This window comes from Trematomus bernacchii, unplaced genomic scaffold (genome assembly GCF_902827165.1).
Source record: "Trematomus bernacchii unplaced genomic scaffold, fTreBer1.1, whole genome shotgun sequence".
NCBI lineage: Eukaryota > Metazoa > Chordata > Actinopteri > Perciformes > Nototheniidae > Trematomus > Trematomus bernacchii.
This window is the reverse complement of record NW_022987609.1, coordinates 3,818,232-3,833,350: the sequence shown is the minus strand read 5'-3', so window position 1 is coordinate 3,833,350 and position 15,119 is coordinate 3,818,232. Positions and strand designations below refer to the sequence as shown.

The 15,119-nt window shown below is 40.0% G+C and overlaps 1 protein-coding gene across 1 annotated transcript in view; it reads right to left on the bottom strand.

The window, feature by feature from the left end:
- Positions 1–853: 853 nt before the first annotated feature.
- LOC117483395 (dnaJ homolog subfamily C member 5-like) overlaps positions 854–15,119 on the bottom strand; it is a 22,854-nt gene continuing 8,588 nt past the window's right edge. The window contains exons 2-5 of the mRNA XM_034131726.1: positions 3,091–3,267; positions 2,207–2,420; positions 1,396–1,567; positions 854–1,302 (exon numbers count right to left, since the gene is read on the bottom strand). Coding sequence (XP_033987617.1) covers positions 1,202–1,302; positions 1,396–1,567; positions 2,207–2,420; positions 3,091–3,197 — 594 coding nt within the window. The 5' untranslated portion in view covers positions 3,198–3,267 and the 3' untranslated portion in view covers positions 854–1,201. The remainder of the gene's footprint in view (positions 1,303–1,395; positions 1,568–2,206; positions 2,421–3,090; positions 3,268–15,119) is intronic.

Genomic DNA, 15,119 nt, shown 5'->3' with positions numbered 1-15,119 from the left:
TCAATACGTTTTGCAATAAACATTGAACCAGTCCGGCCCTCGACTAGTACCCATTTTATTTATTTTGGCCCACTGTGTATTTGAGTTTGACACCCCTGCTCTAGGAAGACATTTCTGTCGTATGATTAATGATGCAGCATAAACTGTGCTGCAATAGAGAGAAAGCTGACATGCTAAGGGTGGCTACATGACACATTTATCAAAAAATAAGGATCTGGTATGATGGAGTTCAGACCTTCTGACTAAAACCTGTTGAAACAAGCTTTAAGTGAGCAAACTGTTTCCATCGTGAAGGGCTATTTTTGCCAGAGTTGCTCGTGTGGTGATGTCCCTGAGGGTTCAGAGGACACACACACACACACACACACACACACACACACACACACACACACACACACACACACACACACACACACACACACACACACACACACACACACACACACACACACACACACACACACACACACACACACACACACACACACACACACACACACACACACACACACACACACACACACACACACACACACACACACACACACACACACACACACACACACACACACAACACACACACACACACACACACACACACACACACACACACACACACACACACACACACACACACACACACACACACACACACACACACACACGTCTCCTCGCTCAACACAGACCTACTTCCTGCCAGCGTCCAGCTAAGAGAGACGCCTTGGCAAGTGTTTACCTATATTTGTGACAGAAAATTGTTATAGTTTGTATTATATATTTTCTTATAATCTAAAAGAACACATGATCACGCTAAAAAAAAACAACCTTATTCTCACGCTGTTTTTTCAAGAGACATTTTTTAGAGTTGTTTATTTTTCCTCCTTCCTGTTTCTTCCTCCTTCTTCCTCCTTCTCCCCATCACTTCACATTAATAAGAAATCAACGGGAACTTAAGTTTAGGCTCAACTGACTAATGGAAGGTTTTATTTGCTGGTGTGTGTGTGTGTGTGTTATTATGTTAGATGAACAGAAAAAAAAGGGACAGACATGAAAGTGTTGAGAATGTGCGTGTGCATTTGTCCTGGGATGTGGTAGAGCAGGATCTGTGTGTATTGATGATTGAAACGTTTGCTGTTGTTAACTGTAAGGTGTGAGTTTTCTGTGTCTCTATATGTGTGTGTGTGTGTGTGTGTGTGTGTGTTTAGTAAGCGTCGGTCCTGTAGCTTTGGTGGGCATCAGCGGTGAGCTGGGTGGTTTCTGTGGCTGAGGACGGCTGCATCACGATGGGCTCTCCAACACCATCTGGAGAGAACACACACAGAAACACACACATTAGAGCACATGCAAACCAAAACAAAGTGTATGAGACCCGAAACAAAAGATCCCTGCCCTCACCTCTCTCGTCAGCGGTCATCTGGGCCTCCAGGTCCTCGGGGGACACGTAGAACTCGGGCTCCTGGTCCATGGGCGGCCGAGGTTTGCACTTTCCGCAGCAACAGTTACAGCAGCAGCACAGGCAACAGCAGCAATAACAGCCTGTGGACAGGCAGCAGAACACGAACAAGCCCTGGGGAGGGGGAGGGGGAGGAGGAGGGGAGAGGAAAAGGGTTAAAGGTCACCTATTATACTGTTTTTCATCAATATATTATAGGTCTCAGATATATACAAACATGTTTCTGAAGTGTTTGGCTCCAAACACCAAACAGATCATTGCAGCATCCCATAATCCCCTCTGTTTCAAAAGTGCTGATTCTCTGTCTGTTACTTTAGATGAAAATAAGGAGCCCCTCCCCACGCCCGTCTGAGAGATATTTGGTTAGAAAGAACACAATGGTGCTCTAGGAGGACATTCAGGTGATAAGGGGGGGGGGGAGAGGGTTACCTTGGTTGGTGATTGGCTAATGGTTACACAAGCCAAAAAATCGTGATGACATCACAAAGTGGCCAAAATCTGATCAGCTCATTTTCAGACAGGTTTTTATATAAATGGATCAGGACAAAAAGAGAGGGGGTCTTTGTTCATGAAACTTTCAGAATCTCTTTACACAGAGGGGACACATGTTGATGTAGAAAAGACATTAAAAAGTGGATTTTGCATAATAGGTAACCTTTAAATAAAAGTAACAAAACTAAGTAAGTAAGTAAGCATGTGTGTGTGTGTGTGTGTGTGTGTGTGTGTGTGTGTGTGTGTGTGTTGGCCTCTTACCTTTGCCCACCAGCTGGACAGAACAAAGTAGGTGTTGACGTTCTCCTCTCCGAACTGCTCGGCGACGTAGAGCCCCAGCGAGCCGTATTTGTCGTAGATGTTCTTCTTAGTGCCGTCGCTCAGGATGGAGTGCGCGTTGTTAATCTCCTTAAACTTTTCGGATGCGTCCGGATTGTCTGGGTTCTTGTCAGGGTGAAACTTCAATGCTAGTTTCCTGTAGAAGTCACATTAAGAAAAGGTAAGGTTGGTGGATATACACCCACTTGTAGTTGTAGATGTTTTGTTTGTGGGATGCAACATGTTGGAGACAATGTGGGTTTCAGGAATCAAATCACTGGCTGGGAATGTCCATTGATGGGACCTTCAAGACTTTCAGATATAATCATATCTATTTGTAAAAAGGAAGTAGATAAATATAGTAAAATCATTTTTTACTACTTTCTACTTTTCTGTCATGTTGTTTATTTCTTGCAAAAAAGTGTTACTTTTACAGTACAAAGTCACTACATAAAACAAAAACAACAACCTGCTTTTGAGTTATTTTTAGTCATTTCGATTGCTGTCCTAAGAGAAACCATGCTAAAAAAATAAAATAATAATAAAAGTAATAGATAATACATAAACAAATCTAAATGTAAAGTAAAAGCCCTTTAAAGCTTAGAGAAAAAACATTTCCATCTTCAAAACAGACTTTTCAAATATGGTAAATGCTGCATTAAAGTGCCTAATGAATACATTTGCAACACAACTTCTAAAATGATATTTATTCCAGGATCTCTTGCATTACATAACATTACAAGAGTGGCTTCTGACGCCCTCTAGTGGCGAACAAAATAAAACATCTATTGGGTTGTGGTAATTATTGTGTCTTTTTGAACACATACCGATAACATTTCTTGATGTCGTCTGTTGTGGCGCTCTTGTCGAGTCCCAGCACGAGGTAAAGCGATTCTCCGGAGGTGGAGAGAGCTCTCTGTCTCTGCTGGTCCATGGCTGCTCTCTCTTTCTCTCTCTCTCTCAGTTTCTCTCACCCTCTCTCCCGCACACGCTGAGCCTCTCACCTGTCAGGTAGAAGAGAAAACACATGAGCTCATGAGAAACTAGTTGCTGTGTCTTTTCCTCACTTTCTTTCACATGCAACAAACACGGCAAGCAAGAAAAAAAATATTCTGGTGATCTCTCCTTAATTAATTAGTTAAGAACAGGTGAGAACAAATGAATTTCCAGGATAATCTTTGAGTTCAGAGTGAGATCTATAATCTGCGTGCTGAATTAACCTGTGTCTCTGTTACTAGATGATGAGCAGAAATACAAGAATAGGAATAGGGCTGACCAAGGAATTAATGCCCTGAGTTATAAATAGTATTTCACTGGACCACATTGTTTATTTATATTTTATGTATGTGAATAAAGTATGCAGATTTGTGTTTGAGATGCTGCCAGCTGCTGATAAGAGCTGATGTTGAAGTCAAACTTTGTGGTAGACGTTGTGCAATTTTAATGTAGCATCAGGCAGCAACACATATGGAAATAGCTGCTTCTTAAAACAGCAGACACAACATTACAAAATAGTATGTACCTCTACATTTCCAAGTGCTCACTTAAGGCACCCACGATATATTATAATCTTTAATGTATGGCTTATTTCCCCACAAATATCACGTCACACAAAGACCATACAAGTGTAGGTAGGTAACAGTTCATCAGCTTCACTATGCCAGCTCTGGAACGCCTGCTGCTAGTTTTTTCAGCAGACACACATTTTAGGTCATATTTTGACATAATAAACGCAGTATGCTGCATACATGCCACTGGCCTGCTAGAAAACTTATGATTATTAGGAATATATATTAGGTCATTTATAGGCCAGTTTTTGCAGTAATTATACTAGATTTGGTGCAGTCTGTGCATGCCTCACACAACAATATACTGACTTTTAAGTAAAGTAGGTCATCAATGTGCGAGGCAACTGAGGTGTACTAAAGGAAATGACCTCAGGGCTTCTGAGAGTATCCGCATTCATTTGAATGTAGTGTTTAACGACAGTGCAGATCACAGCGGCGAAACTGAGGCTCCGTGGTAAACTGAAGAGCCGTTTAGGAGCCGGAAGAGCCGGCTCTTCTTAGTGAGCCGAGCCAAATGACCCGGCTCACTAAAAAGAGCCGGAATTCCCATCACTAATACGTAAAGAGATAGTATCTATAACTTAAGGGACGGCTCAATTCAAAATTCAAGTCACGTGACACGACGGGGTGGAAGCCCTCTCAGCCCTGGTCTGGCGGAAACACTGAACATGCATCTAAACTCAAAACTTTATTTTCAAGTAGTGATAAGTCAGCCTAGTCAGTGGGTCTGTGACAAAATTATAGTATAAAATGGAAAGTGTTAAAAACAGTTGTGCAAAAAAGGTTACAAAATCCAGATGTACTTGATGGCATTATCTGACTTTATTTTACATCTAAGAAGTGGTGTACACAGCACGACAGATGCTTACTGAAAGTATACCAATAACATGTAATGCCATCCAACACTTCTGAATTTAAAAAGGGATTTTTTGTCAAAAGAGAACTCAAACTAATACAACTTAAATCATGGTTCTATCGGGGCCAACAAACAGGGCTGAGTCGGGCTGAGTTTGCTAAACTAGAGAGAGAATCGCTGGCAAGGGGGCTACAACTACAACAAGATGAACATATTTGACCGTGATTTAATTGTAATACACGTTTCAAAATGATGCCGAAGTAACAACATACTGATACCGGTTAGTAAAAACCATGAATTAATGCTTTGGCAAGTCTGCAGACAGACGGCAGGCGAAAAACCTTTTAAAATGGGTGTTGTCTAAATGGAGATCGGCTAAGCTAACGCAGTATATGCTCCGACCGTCCACACTCACAACAACGGCCTACAGACATAAATAAACCAGCGACTGTACTCGCCATGACACAGACAGTCTGTGGTTTGTACTTGTTTAACTTTTGTCTAGTTTCTGAACAGATATGAGGAGCTGTGAGCTTGAGTGCTAACAGCTAACGGCTGATGTTGTTTTTCTGGGGTGCTCATTGAAGATGACGTCACGCTTCCGCCTACACTGCGTTACTATAGAGAGACGAAGTCCCTCCCCTTCCGGTGGACCTCCATGGGACCTTATTTCGGAAAAATTATGTATTGAAGTCAATGGAGAGAGAAAGATTATCTTTCGATCCCGTTTGAATTGTGCCACGAATTACACATATGATGTTTGTCAATTTAAAAGATAATTTTGCAAGTAAAATAAAATAAAAATGTGTCGTAAAACTGTGAAGTAACACATTTGTTTGTGTGAAACGCTCAATGAACTACATCTCTGGTCTCACAGAACAACACACGTCACCAAGATGGCCGTCACTACTGTCTTGTCAACAAAACGATTGACTACCCTCACTATCACCACAATGAAACACGTCCTGAAGAAAGTCATGCAAAGCTGCCTGCCTGCCTTCCTTCGATTCTCTCTGAACTGCCTGGTCGTTTTAATGTTTAATGTCAACCATTTGTGCAGATAGCATGAAGTAGAGAAGATCGCTAGCGTTAGCGTTAGCATTTCTCCCCCGGGCTTAAATTGTGTATTATAGAATGATCACACCGGTGACAGTACTCTTCAAAGGGTTCACGAAATATGACTACTACTCTTACTGTTTAACATGTTGGGTTACTTAATGTTACTTCATGTTAAGGCTAATACAAATGACAAGGCTGTAATGCTAACTAACGTGCTAGCTACTAGCTAGCTTGATCCAGACACTCCTGGTCCTTTCATCAGACGGGAAGCGAAAGAACGAGCAAGACCCATTGCTGGTATGAACAACCTGGTACTAAGCACACAGGCATCTTGTTAAAGTTATCTTATCTTAGCCAGCGCCATATAGATAGATTATATCTATATGGCGCTGATCTTAGCTATCTCTTAGTGGAGGAAAACAATTGTGACATCACTTACTCTGGGATTTGTAGTCTTTCTAGTTGCGTATTTTTCATAGTCTTATATTTCAACAGTTTTACGACAAACTGTGACTTTTTTGACATGGAAATGATTTTTTAAGATTGACAAATATCATATGTGTAATTCATGGCACAATTCAAACGGGATCGAAAGATAAGTTTTCTCTCTCCATTGACTTCAATACATTATTTTTCCGAAATAAGGTCCCATGGGGCGGAAGTAGATAGGCGTGACTTCGCCACTCTATAGATACTACCCCAGTTCCTAAACTGTAATGGAAGCGCAGCATTAAAGTCAGCCGGGCCTAACAAGGTCTAACAAAACCGTACTAAGTCGAGCGAGGCCTGCGGTGGAAATGCGCCTTTAGAGTTGAAGGAGATTAGCAGGTCAGGGAGGGTGCTGAAGGCCAGAGACACAGAATGAAAAACACTGACTGTAAATCCACCCTCTGAGGGTGCGTTACCCAGCAGGCTGCATGACAAGCTAATTCAAGAGAACCACAATACGCTAACACACGCTATACAGCCATCAACAACAACAAGAACAACAGTGACATATTATTATCATAATCAGGAAGAGAGATAATTATAAAGAATCTGAAAATCTACAGAATTTATGTTCCTCCTTGGATACTAAAACTGATAGCGTTAAGGCAAAAAATGTGTTTAAATTGTAAGGGAAGTGCCCCTTTACACTGAGCAGTACAGAGCCCTGAGCTGTGGTTGATGTCAGGCTACAGACGGCAGGTGTACGGGGGGGGGGTGTTAGCAGGCTTAAAGACCACAGTAAGCCAATTCTGCGACACAGACACTCAGAGCAGACTGCTACACTTAAATTAACAACGAGAAAATAATCTGCTACGTAGTAGTCACAAATAAACACACACACACCTTTCTAATGACACATTATTACACGGTGACTAAGGAGCTCAAAACTATGACAGTTCCCATCAAAAGGATTCACACCTTTTGTGTTGTGATATTTATTATTTGGAAACTGAAATATGCTACATAAATAAACACTAACCAATGTCACATAAAAATGGCAATGTTGAATACTGAGCTACTATCTTTTCAAGCCGTAATGTCACAATTCGATAGATTATTAAGTGCAAAGTTATTAGTAATTAGACCTAAACATGGACTGGTATGATCATTCAAGAGTGAAATATAATATATATTATATTTTGGATTGCAGTACCCTTGACTGATCCATCAGCCGAGAATTTGATGGTTGCCTTTTGCTCAAATAACTAATAAACTACCAAGACACTCTGAAAGCACAGAAAAGGTTTTTGGTGTGTTAATCATGACAGCTTCTTTCTGCAATCTCATTGATGAGCAAACAGAAGGACTTATTGGCAAGGGTAACAAACACTTTATAAGGAGCTCATGAATTGTATTATTGATGTGACCAACATATGCATTGATCGGGACATTTTTGTGAATTTTCCGTACTTTACGATAAGTCCTATGCCAACTGACATAACGTAATAAACTCAAATTTGCCAATATGATCAGATATACTGAGGTACTTTAAATCTCCATCACTCACACTACAAAGACATTTTTCTAGATGCATGCGTATAACTGAGGCTTACTTTATTAATGATTGTAACATGCTAGTTACCTAAAAATAAACTTAAATGCACAGGCTGAGGAGAAGGCAATATTACGTTTCTTTTTTTTTTTTAAATCACTGTTGATGAAAAGCTAACATGGTAGCTTAAGAGAACTACTCACAAAATATTAAGATGCTAGAAAAATTGCTTTGAAATAAAATAAGACAGTAGATTGACAAATATATTGTCATTGTGTGAAGTCCTGATTGTGGGTCAGTTATTATTCTGTCTAAAGCCCTACATGGCACCAGATGGTCAGTAACCTACAATACCTCCACAACTACACGACGCCTGACAACACATTGATTTAACACCTCCCTAAATCCTGCCTGCGACTCTGCCTGGAAGTAACCAATCACAACGGAAATCACCAGCCACGTGACCGGGATTAACCAATGCTTTTCATCTGTACTCTAGGGATTAACAACATGCTGCACTGAGAGACTGTGCTAGTGTGTGTACGGTATGCTTGTGTGTGTGGTATATAATCACATCCACAGTGATCTTAAACTAAATCTCCGCCCACCTGAGGAGGCAGCCAATGAGATTGTGTCTTGTTGAATGAACTGTAAATCAAATTGGCCATTCACAGGAAGAAACAGACCGGAAAGAATTAACACTGGGTGTAATGAGGCTGACGGCATATGGCCACAGTCTTAGAGTGACGTGTGTGTGTGTGTGTGTGTGTGTGTGGGAGTGCTTCCACACCTGAGCCTCATATAAATACGCTCAATGTTCATCTGAAAACAGGGATAGATTACCCGGGTCTGAGCTTCAGTGGGAAATCTGATTTTGTTGCATTATTCATTGGGTAGGAGATATGGGTACCATCCTTTATACTCTGCACTACATTGGGATATCAATATATTTCTTATTATAGAGAATTTACCTGAAAATAAAATACATTTGCCTGTTTCCCTTTGTGTGCAGCAAGCAGGAGAACAAATAGCTTTGGATCCCTGTGAAAATATATCATTTTGAAAGGTTAAAGTGAACAAATACCGATTGAAACAGAATATCCCATTAACATTTTAGAATTTTCAAGGTTAATACATTCATTTCTTTCCAATAAAATGACATTTGTTGGATTTCAAAACGCACTTGAGTTATTGGATTTTGGATCTAGCTTGAAAACATTACAACGCAAGGTCATCCAACACATAGTTAAGACCAATATTTAAGTATTTGTGCAGCCTTATCTCTATCTGCAACTGTGATTACAAGTACAAATGTAAAACAAATACACATTACTGAGAAAGTATGTTGTCACACAAAGCGTGCAACCTTTTAAAACAACTAAAAACATTGTTGGCTATTAGAACAAATTAGCAGAAAATCACCATCCCCTCCATGGATGAATCAACAAAGCAGATATTTCTCTTACGAGGGCGCTTCCATGGAATAAACACAGCATTGCAACATTTCTCATATTGCCAAACATCTCCGAAAATCAAGCTTTATCGCATGTGCTCGGAAGAAGGAAACAGCGGTGTGCGAGCATCGGTCAGACGTCACGCTGCTCCGCTCCACTCTCTAAGGTTGTGTAACTGTGTTGAACTTGACTTTGTCTCCATAACAAACAAAACATATAATCAGGAGACCGGTGGAAACATTAATAGTTGTCTAAGATGGATTGATGCGGTCTGTATATTCGACTTATGTGTTCTTTATTAATAACACTAAATGCAACAACACACAACACAGTCTATGTGTTTATAATTCCTGGCTGCACGCTACATAAATCCTCTCACAACAGCAGGAACTTGAAAGCAGAGGAAAGAACATAATAAAAAAAGTTAAACAGGAACATATGGCAAAAAGCCCTGGCAAGAAATCCTTTGCTATTATTAACCAACTGCAGGCTTTGTGTGTCGAGGCGAGATCATGTTGGCATTGCTGTTGGAAGATGTTCAGAAGCTGTGCCAATGTGAATCACAATAAAAAGGTAATGCAACACATTCTTGAGGAAACGAGTTTCAACAGGACAGGAAAAGGTGTCAGTCTGCACCAGCGAACACAGGTAGACCTGATATTTTTCTAAATACAAAAAACCTCTGCCCTGTTTTGGGAAGAAATCCATACTGATACGTAACCCTACAGTCTCAACAACTAGAGTCCTTTAACAAGAAAATGTGTTAGCATTTTTTCACCTCAAGTTCCCTTTTCTTGATGACAAGAAGTTATTGTCGATGCCTGAAATAAGGTCTGTGGCTAACACTATCTTAAGAGTTGTCACATTTTGTTAAAATATGTCAGTCGTATACACATTTCTAAAGATATAACATGTGTCAAAAGACTGATGCTTACAAGATGCTAAATGAAACAACAGAGTTTGTAGATCACATTAGATGTCACCACAACAAACACTTCCCTTTATCAAGATGAGATGATTAGCAGCCAAATGGTTGCAGAATATGGTGCCACAGTGACGCGTCCTAAAACCCGGAAATAAGTTAGCATTTGACCACTTCCGGTTCCTTCGCCAAAAAGCAATGCAATTTCTCCATAGGATTTTGGAAAATAGTTGGAAATAAGGTCTGTGGTTGACACAAATTGAAGAGACAGATCACGTTTTGTTCTACGACATTAAATACATCAGCAGTGACCCCACTGGTGATTTTTGAAGAGTTTACGTGTCTGAAAAACGATGGTTGTTAACATGTGGCTGAATAGGACTACAGAAGTTGTGGAGGACGTTGTACGTCATTACACCGAACACGTAAACACTCCTGCTAAGTTTGTTTTTCCCCGTGTTCTGCTTGAAAGCAAGTATCTGCCTCCTGCAAACTGTTAAAACAAACACTTCAACGTGTACAATTTTGAATCTGTATTTTTGAATATGGATCTTAATTTGGCGTGACGTTGAAGCAGCCACCCTGCTGTAGTTCGTTTATAGCATAACGTTAGCATTTTGCTTCTGGCGACTAGATTTACGATTAGAAAATTATAAAAGTAGGGTAGACATGTGGATATTATCCGGCTGACAAAAACGTGATCCGTCTCTTAAATGTGTGTCAACCACAGACCTTATTTCGAGCTATTTTCCAAAATCCTATGGAGAAATTGTATTGCTTTTTTGTCGAAGGAACCGGAAGGAGTTTACTTCCGGGTTTTAGGACGCGTCACTGTGGCACTCTATTTGTGCTCTTATGTAAGGCTGTTTTTCCTTTACTCTGGGTGTGCATGTGTGTAAAATGGATTGAGGAAAAATAGGCCATGGCTCCTGTTGTCAGCTTGAATCAAAAGAAGCTGTCACTACAATTACTCACCAACAGCCAGAGGACAGTAAGGGCAAGCCATATTTTATACAAAAAACACCAATCATTGTGTTAGTGATGGTCCTGTTTTATCTGAAAAAATAGCTTCCTGTTGCATTTCCTGTCTTTGAAGAGTCGATAAGTCACTTCCTCAAAATGATCTAGAGATTGTAGCCTTACAGTTACATTGTGAAAAATGCTCAAATGTCCGGTGTTCATGTTACGAGTCCCATGGGTGGAGAAACATCCAAACACAGCTGACTGAACTCAGAAATGTTGCGAGTGATCATTTTCTGTAAAGTACAGCAAGAGAACGAGTGACTGACATTAATTCAAATAGTTGATTTTAAGTGACTGTTATTCTGACAAACATAAACACTGTAAATCTTTTTTTAACAAAATGTTTCCAAAATACTGATTGAACAAACCAGATACCGTATGAACATAATAACACTCCAGTGTACAGTACACTGACTACAACCCCAGGTAAACATGTAAAGCCGGCCAAATCCCAGTCCTGATGGGATAAGAGTGTGTGTGCGTGAGTGTGTGTCCTCACTTCTAGTCTGATAATAATCCTCTGTTTATAAAGGGAAGGTTCCCTGAACACACCAAAGCTCTTTCCCAGCAACACCCAGATGCCCAACACCCCCGCTCTATAACTCCTAACAGTGTGTTTGTGTTGCTGTTTTATAGAACTGCCAACGTCATCTTCCTCTGCTGTTTAAAACTGCGGTCACTGTTGAATATGAAAGGTTTGTTTTATGTGTGTCTCATATTGCTAAGGCTTTAGTTCAACTCAAGGGTTTGGATTGCATTATCCACTATTAAAACATGTTCACTGTGGGGGGGGGGGGGGGCTTAGTAATCAGCAGCGAACCGCTTCAACGCGTGTATTTCGGTTTATTCACGGCATTCATTTTGTTATTCTACAGTATTGTTGTTTTAAAGTTATTTGTTAATGTATATAACCCAATTTGTGTTCTTTGAAATTGAAAAGGATATTGCATTGTGTTTGTTACTTTCGTTGCAGTTGTGTATATGTCTTAAGTGTAATTTGGCTTGGCTTCCTGTTTTGTATGGACATGCTTTTATTTTGAAGGAGAGTTAGCGCTGTTGACAGGAAGTTGTTGTTGCTATGGAAACAACGTGACAGGATTAACGGAGAAAAGTAATATCTACATATGAAGACGGAGAAAGTAAACGATAAAGTTTATGGTTAAGTGTTAGCACCCCCCGAAGAGGCACAAGCTCTTACGTTGATATTGGAGATTTCAATAAATTCAATCAACAAAAAAAAACGAATATCCGAATAACGAAATTGAAACCCGAATAGTACTCCAACGAATGAATATTCGGGTTCAGCCCTAGAACCAGCATTTATATATTTGTTCTAATGGCATAAAGAAAACATTCATATGATTTCTCGGTTACAGAAATAGAAAAAAAAACACCAAAAGCTTAGGAAGAAATAAACAAATGATACAAATAGAAAAAAGCATAAGCTAAAGAAGTGAGAGAACCAGTCCCCAATGAAATACAAATAAAACATGGCAGTAACAGATGTTTTGGTTATCCTTAAAATCGTCTCACGTCCTTTATATTTAGCATAGGATGCAATTGCCGTGGCTCTTTTGGCTAACCCCTAAACTAAAGCACATATAACAAAGGTGCACATTTTCAATATGTTATCAAAAAGATACAACTTTTCCTGCTTTTGTTCCTTAAGCTTTGATGAATGCTGTTTGTTTGTTTGTCCACAGAGCTGACAGCAGAGTCTCCAAGTGGATTATTAGGGACAGAAAGGAGAATACAATCTTGTAAAAAAACAAAAACAAGAATGTAACGTGTATCGCATGTAGTTTGTTTAAACGGTGACTCAGACTAAGAGAGTAAGCGAGCGGTGTTCAGCCTTTTCAAAAAACACCTCTGCTTTCATTTGTTCCAAACTGTTCTGTTTTCCTCGTTGCTGCCCAGCAGGATAGACAAGGACCATTAGTCAGTATTATTGACTACACCAGCCACCAGCTGCTGTCCACACACACACACACACACACACACACACACACACACACACACACACACACACACACACACACACACACACACACAACACACACACACACACACACACACACACACACACACACACACACACACACACACACACACACACACACACACACACACACACACACACACACACACACACACACACACACACACACACACACACACACACACACACACACACACACACACACACACACACACACACACACACACACACACACACACACACACACACACACACACACACACACACACACACACACACACACACACACACACACACACACACACACACACACACACACACACACACACACACACACACACACACACACACACAACTAGTCAAACTAGTTATCAACTATTAATTTACAGATACATTTTGACTTCCCCGTATCATTCTACTGCTTCTCCGTCTATCCTCTGTTCCTCTTCTTCACTTCACACCCATCACTCTTCTTCATCATCTCACTTCCATCCACCTCTCCCTCTTTCAGCTCTGCAAACACCTTTGTCATCACTTTCTAATTCACGTGTCTCTCCTCCCTCTTTCTCTTTCCTCATCGTCATATATTTGATCCTCCTCTTGATATTTTGCAACATTTTTGACATCTTTCATTGCTCTAGATTTCCCTTAAATATTAACCTTTCAGTTTCTCAACTCTATCAGCATTTCCATACGATGTATTGTTATGCTTTATGTCCTTGTTTCTCCCCTCATTTAATGGCATGAGTACTATATGGCTAAAGTGATTATTGAATTACTCCCTTTCACCAATTGAAACACTAACTTTACAGAAAAGCATTACAAATATCTACTTAAAGCATTTAGCTAATAGTAATTTAATGTGGAAAAGACAGAGAAATGTGGTTTATTACGTGGTATTATCAAGGGAACGTTAACAGTGGGTGCAGCATTTTACACAGAAGGTTACACACTTACATCGTCTTCAGCTCCTCTCACTTCTCAGATATGAATCTCTAAGTGGTCTGCCGGGACTTCTGTCGGCTGTTATCAATAAAGCTCTAACAGAGGAGAAAATAATGCTTCTAAAAAAACCACCAGACCAAGTCATGTATCTACCCTGAGGCCTCATATCAGCTAATTAAGGATAACAAGTATTATCTTTAAAGAGCTGGAAGAGAGAAAGATAGAATTGTGGAAAGCTAAATGGTAAAGGGGGGAGTGAGAATGGGATAGATAAGTACAATCAATTATTGAATAGAGAGAGAAGGACTTAGTGGTTGAAAATGTGATGTTCTTGCTTTTCAAATCCTAACTGGATGGCCTACCTGCCTGTCAGCCTTCCATCTTGTGCACAAACTTATCTCGTGCCCTCATTGGTCATGTGCGCGTTCGTGTGTGTTGGAGGAGGGGCTCTGTAAGGAAGTCTGAAGGAAGGGGCAGATTGTTTTCGGCTGCGTAGTTTCAAATTCTAGCGCACTCGAGCTGGTTTCTCCATTCTTACCTACCCTACCTTTAAAGACAAACCATGTAAAGAAATAAAAAGACGACGATAAACATGACATTAAAAATTGCAGCCCTGTACAGAGATTAGATAAAACTATTCAACGGAACAAAAAAAAAGGGGAAAGTTCTCATTCATATTTATGTGATCTGACTTATTTCTACCCACTGTCATATGATAATAAATTACTAAAACAAACGCTTCGGTTAGAGAAAAAGATATAACAGTATTCACAATTTTCTGACATTTCAGGCAAATGATTGATTACACGAGACAATCATCTTTAAATGAATTAAAGGTGGGGTAGGTAAGTTTGAGAAACCGGCTCGAGATACACTTTTTGTTATATTCCATGGAATGCTCTTAACATCCCGATAGCAATGAATATCTTAAGTGCTTTGACAAAAATTCCATAAAAAAATGTCATCTGTGGAAGCTGTAGTACTGTAAAAAGCACGACCAATCATTTTAGCTGGCCCGGCTAAAATAACTGGATGGCCTACCTGCCTGT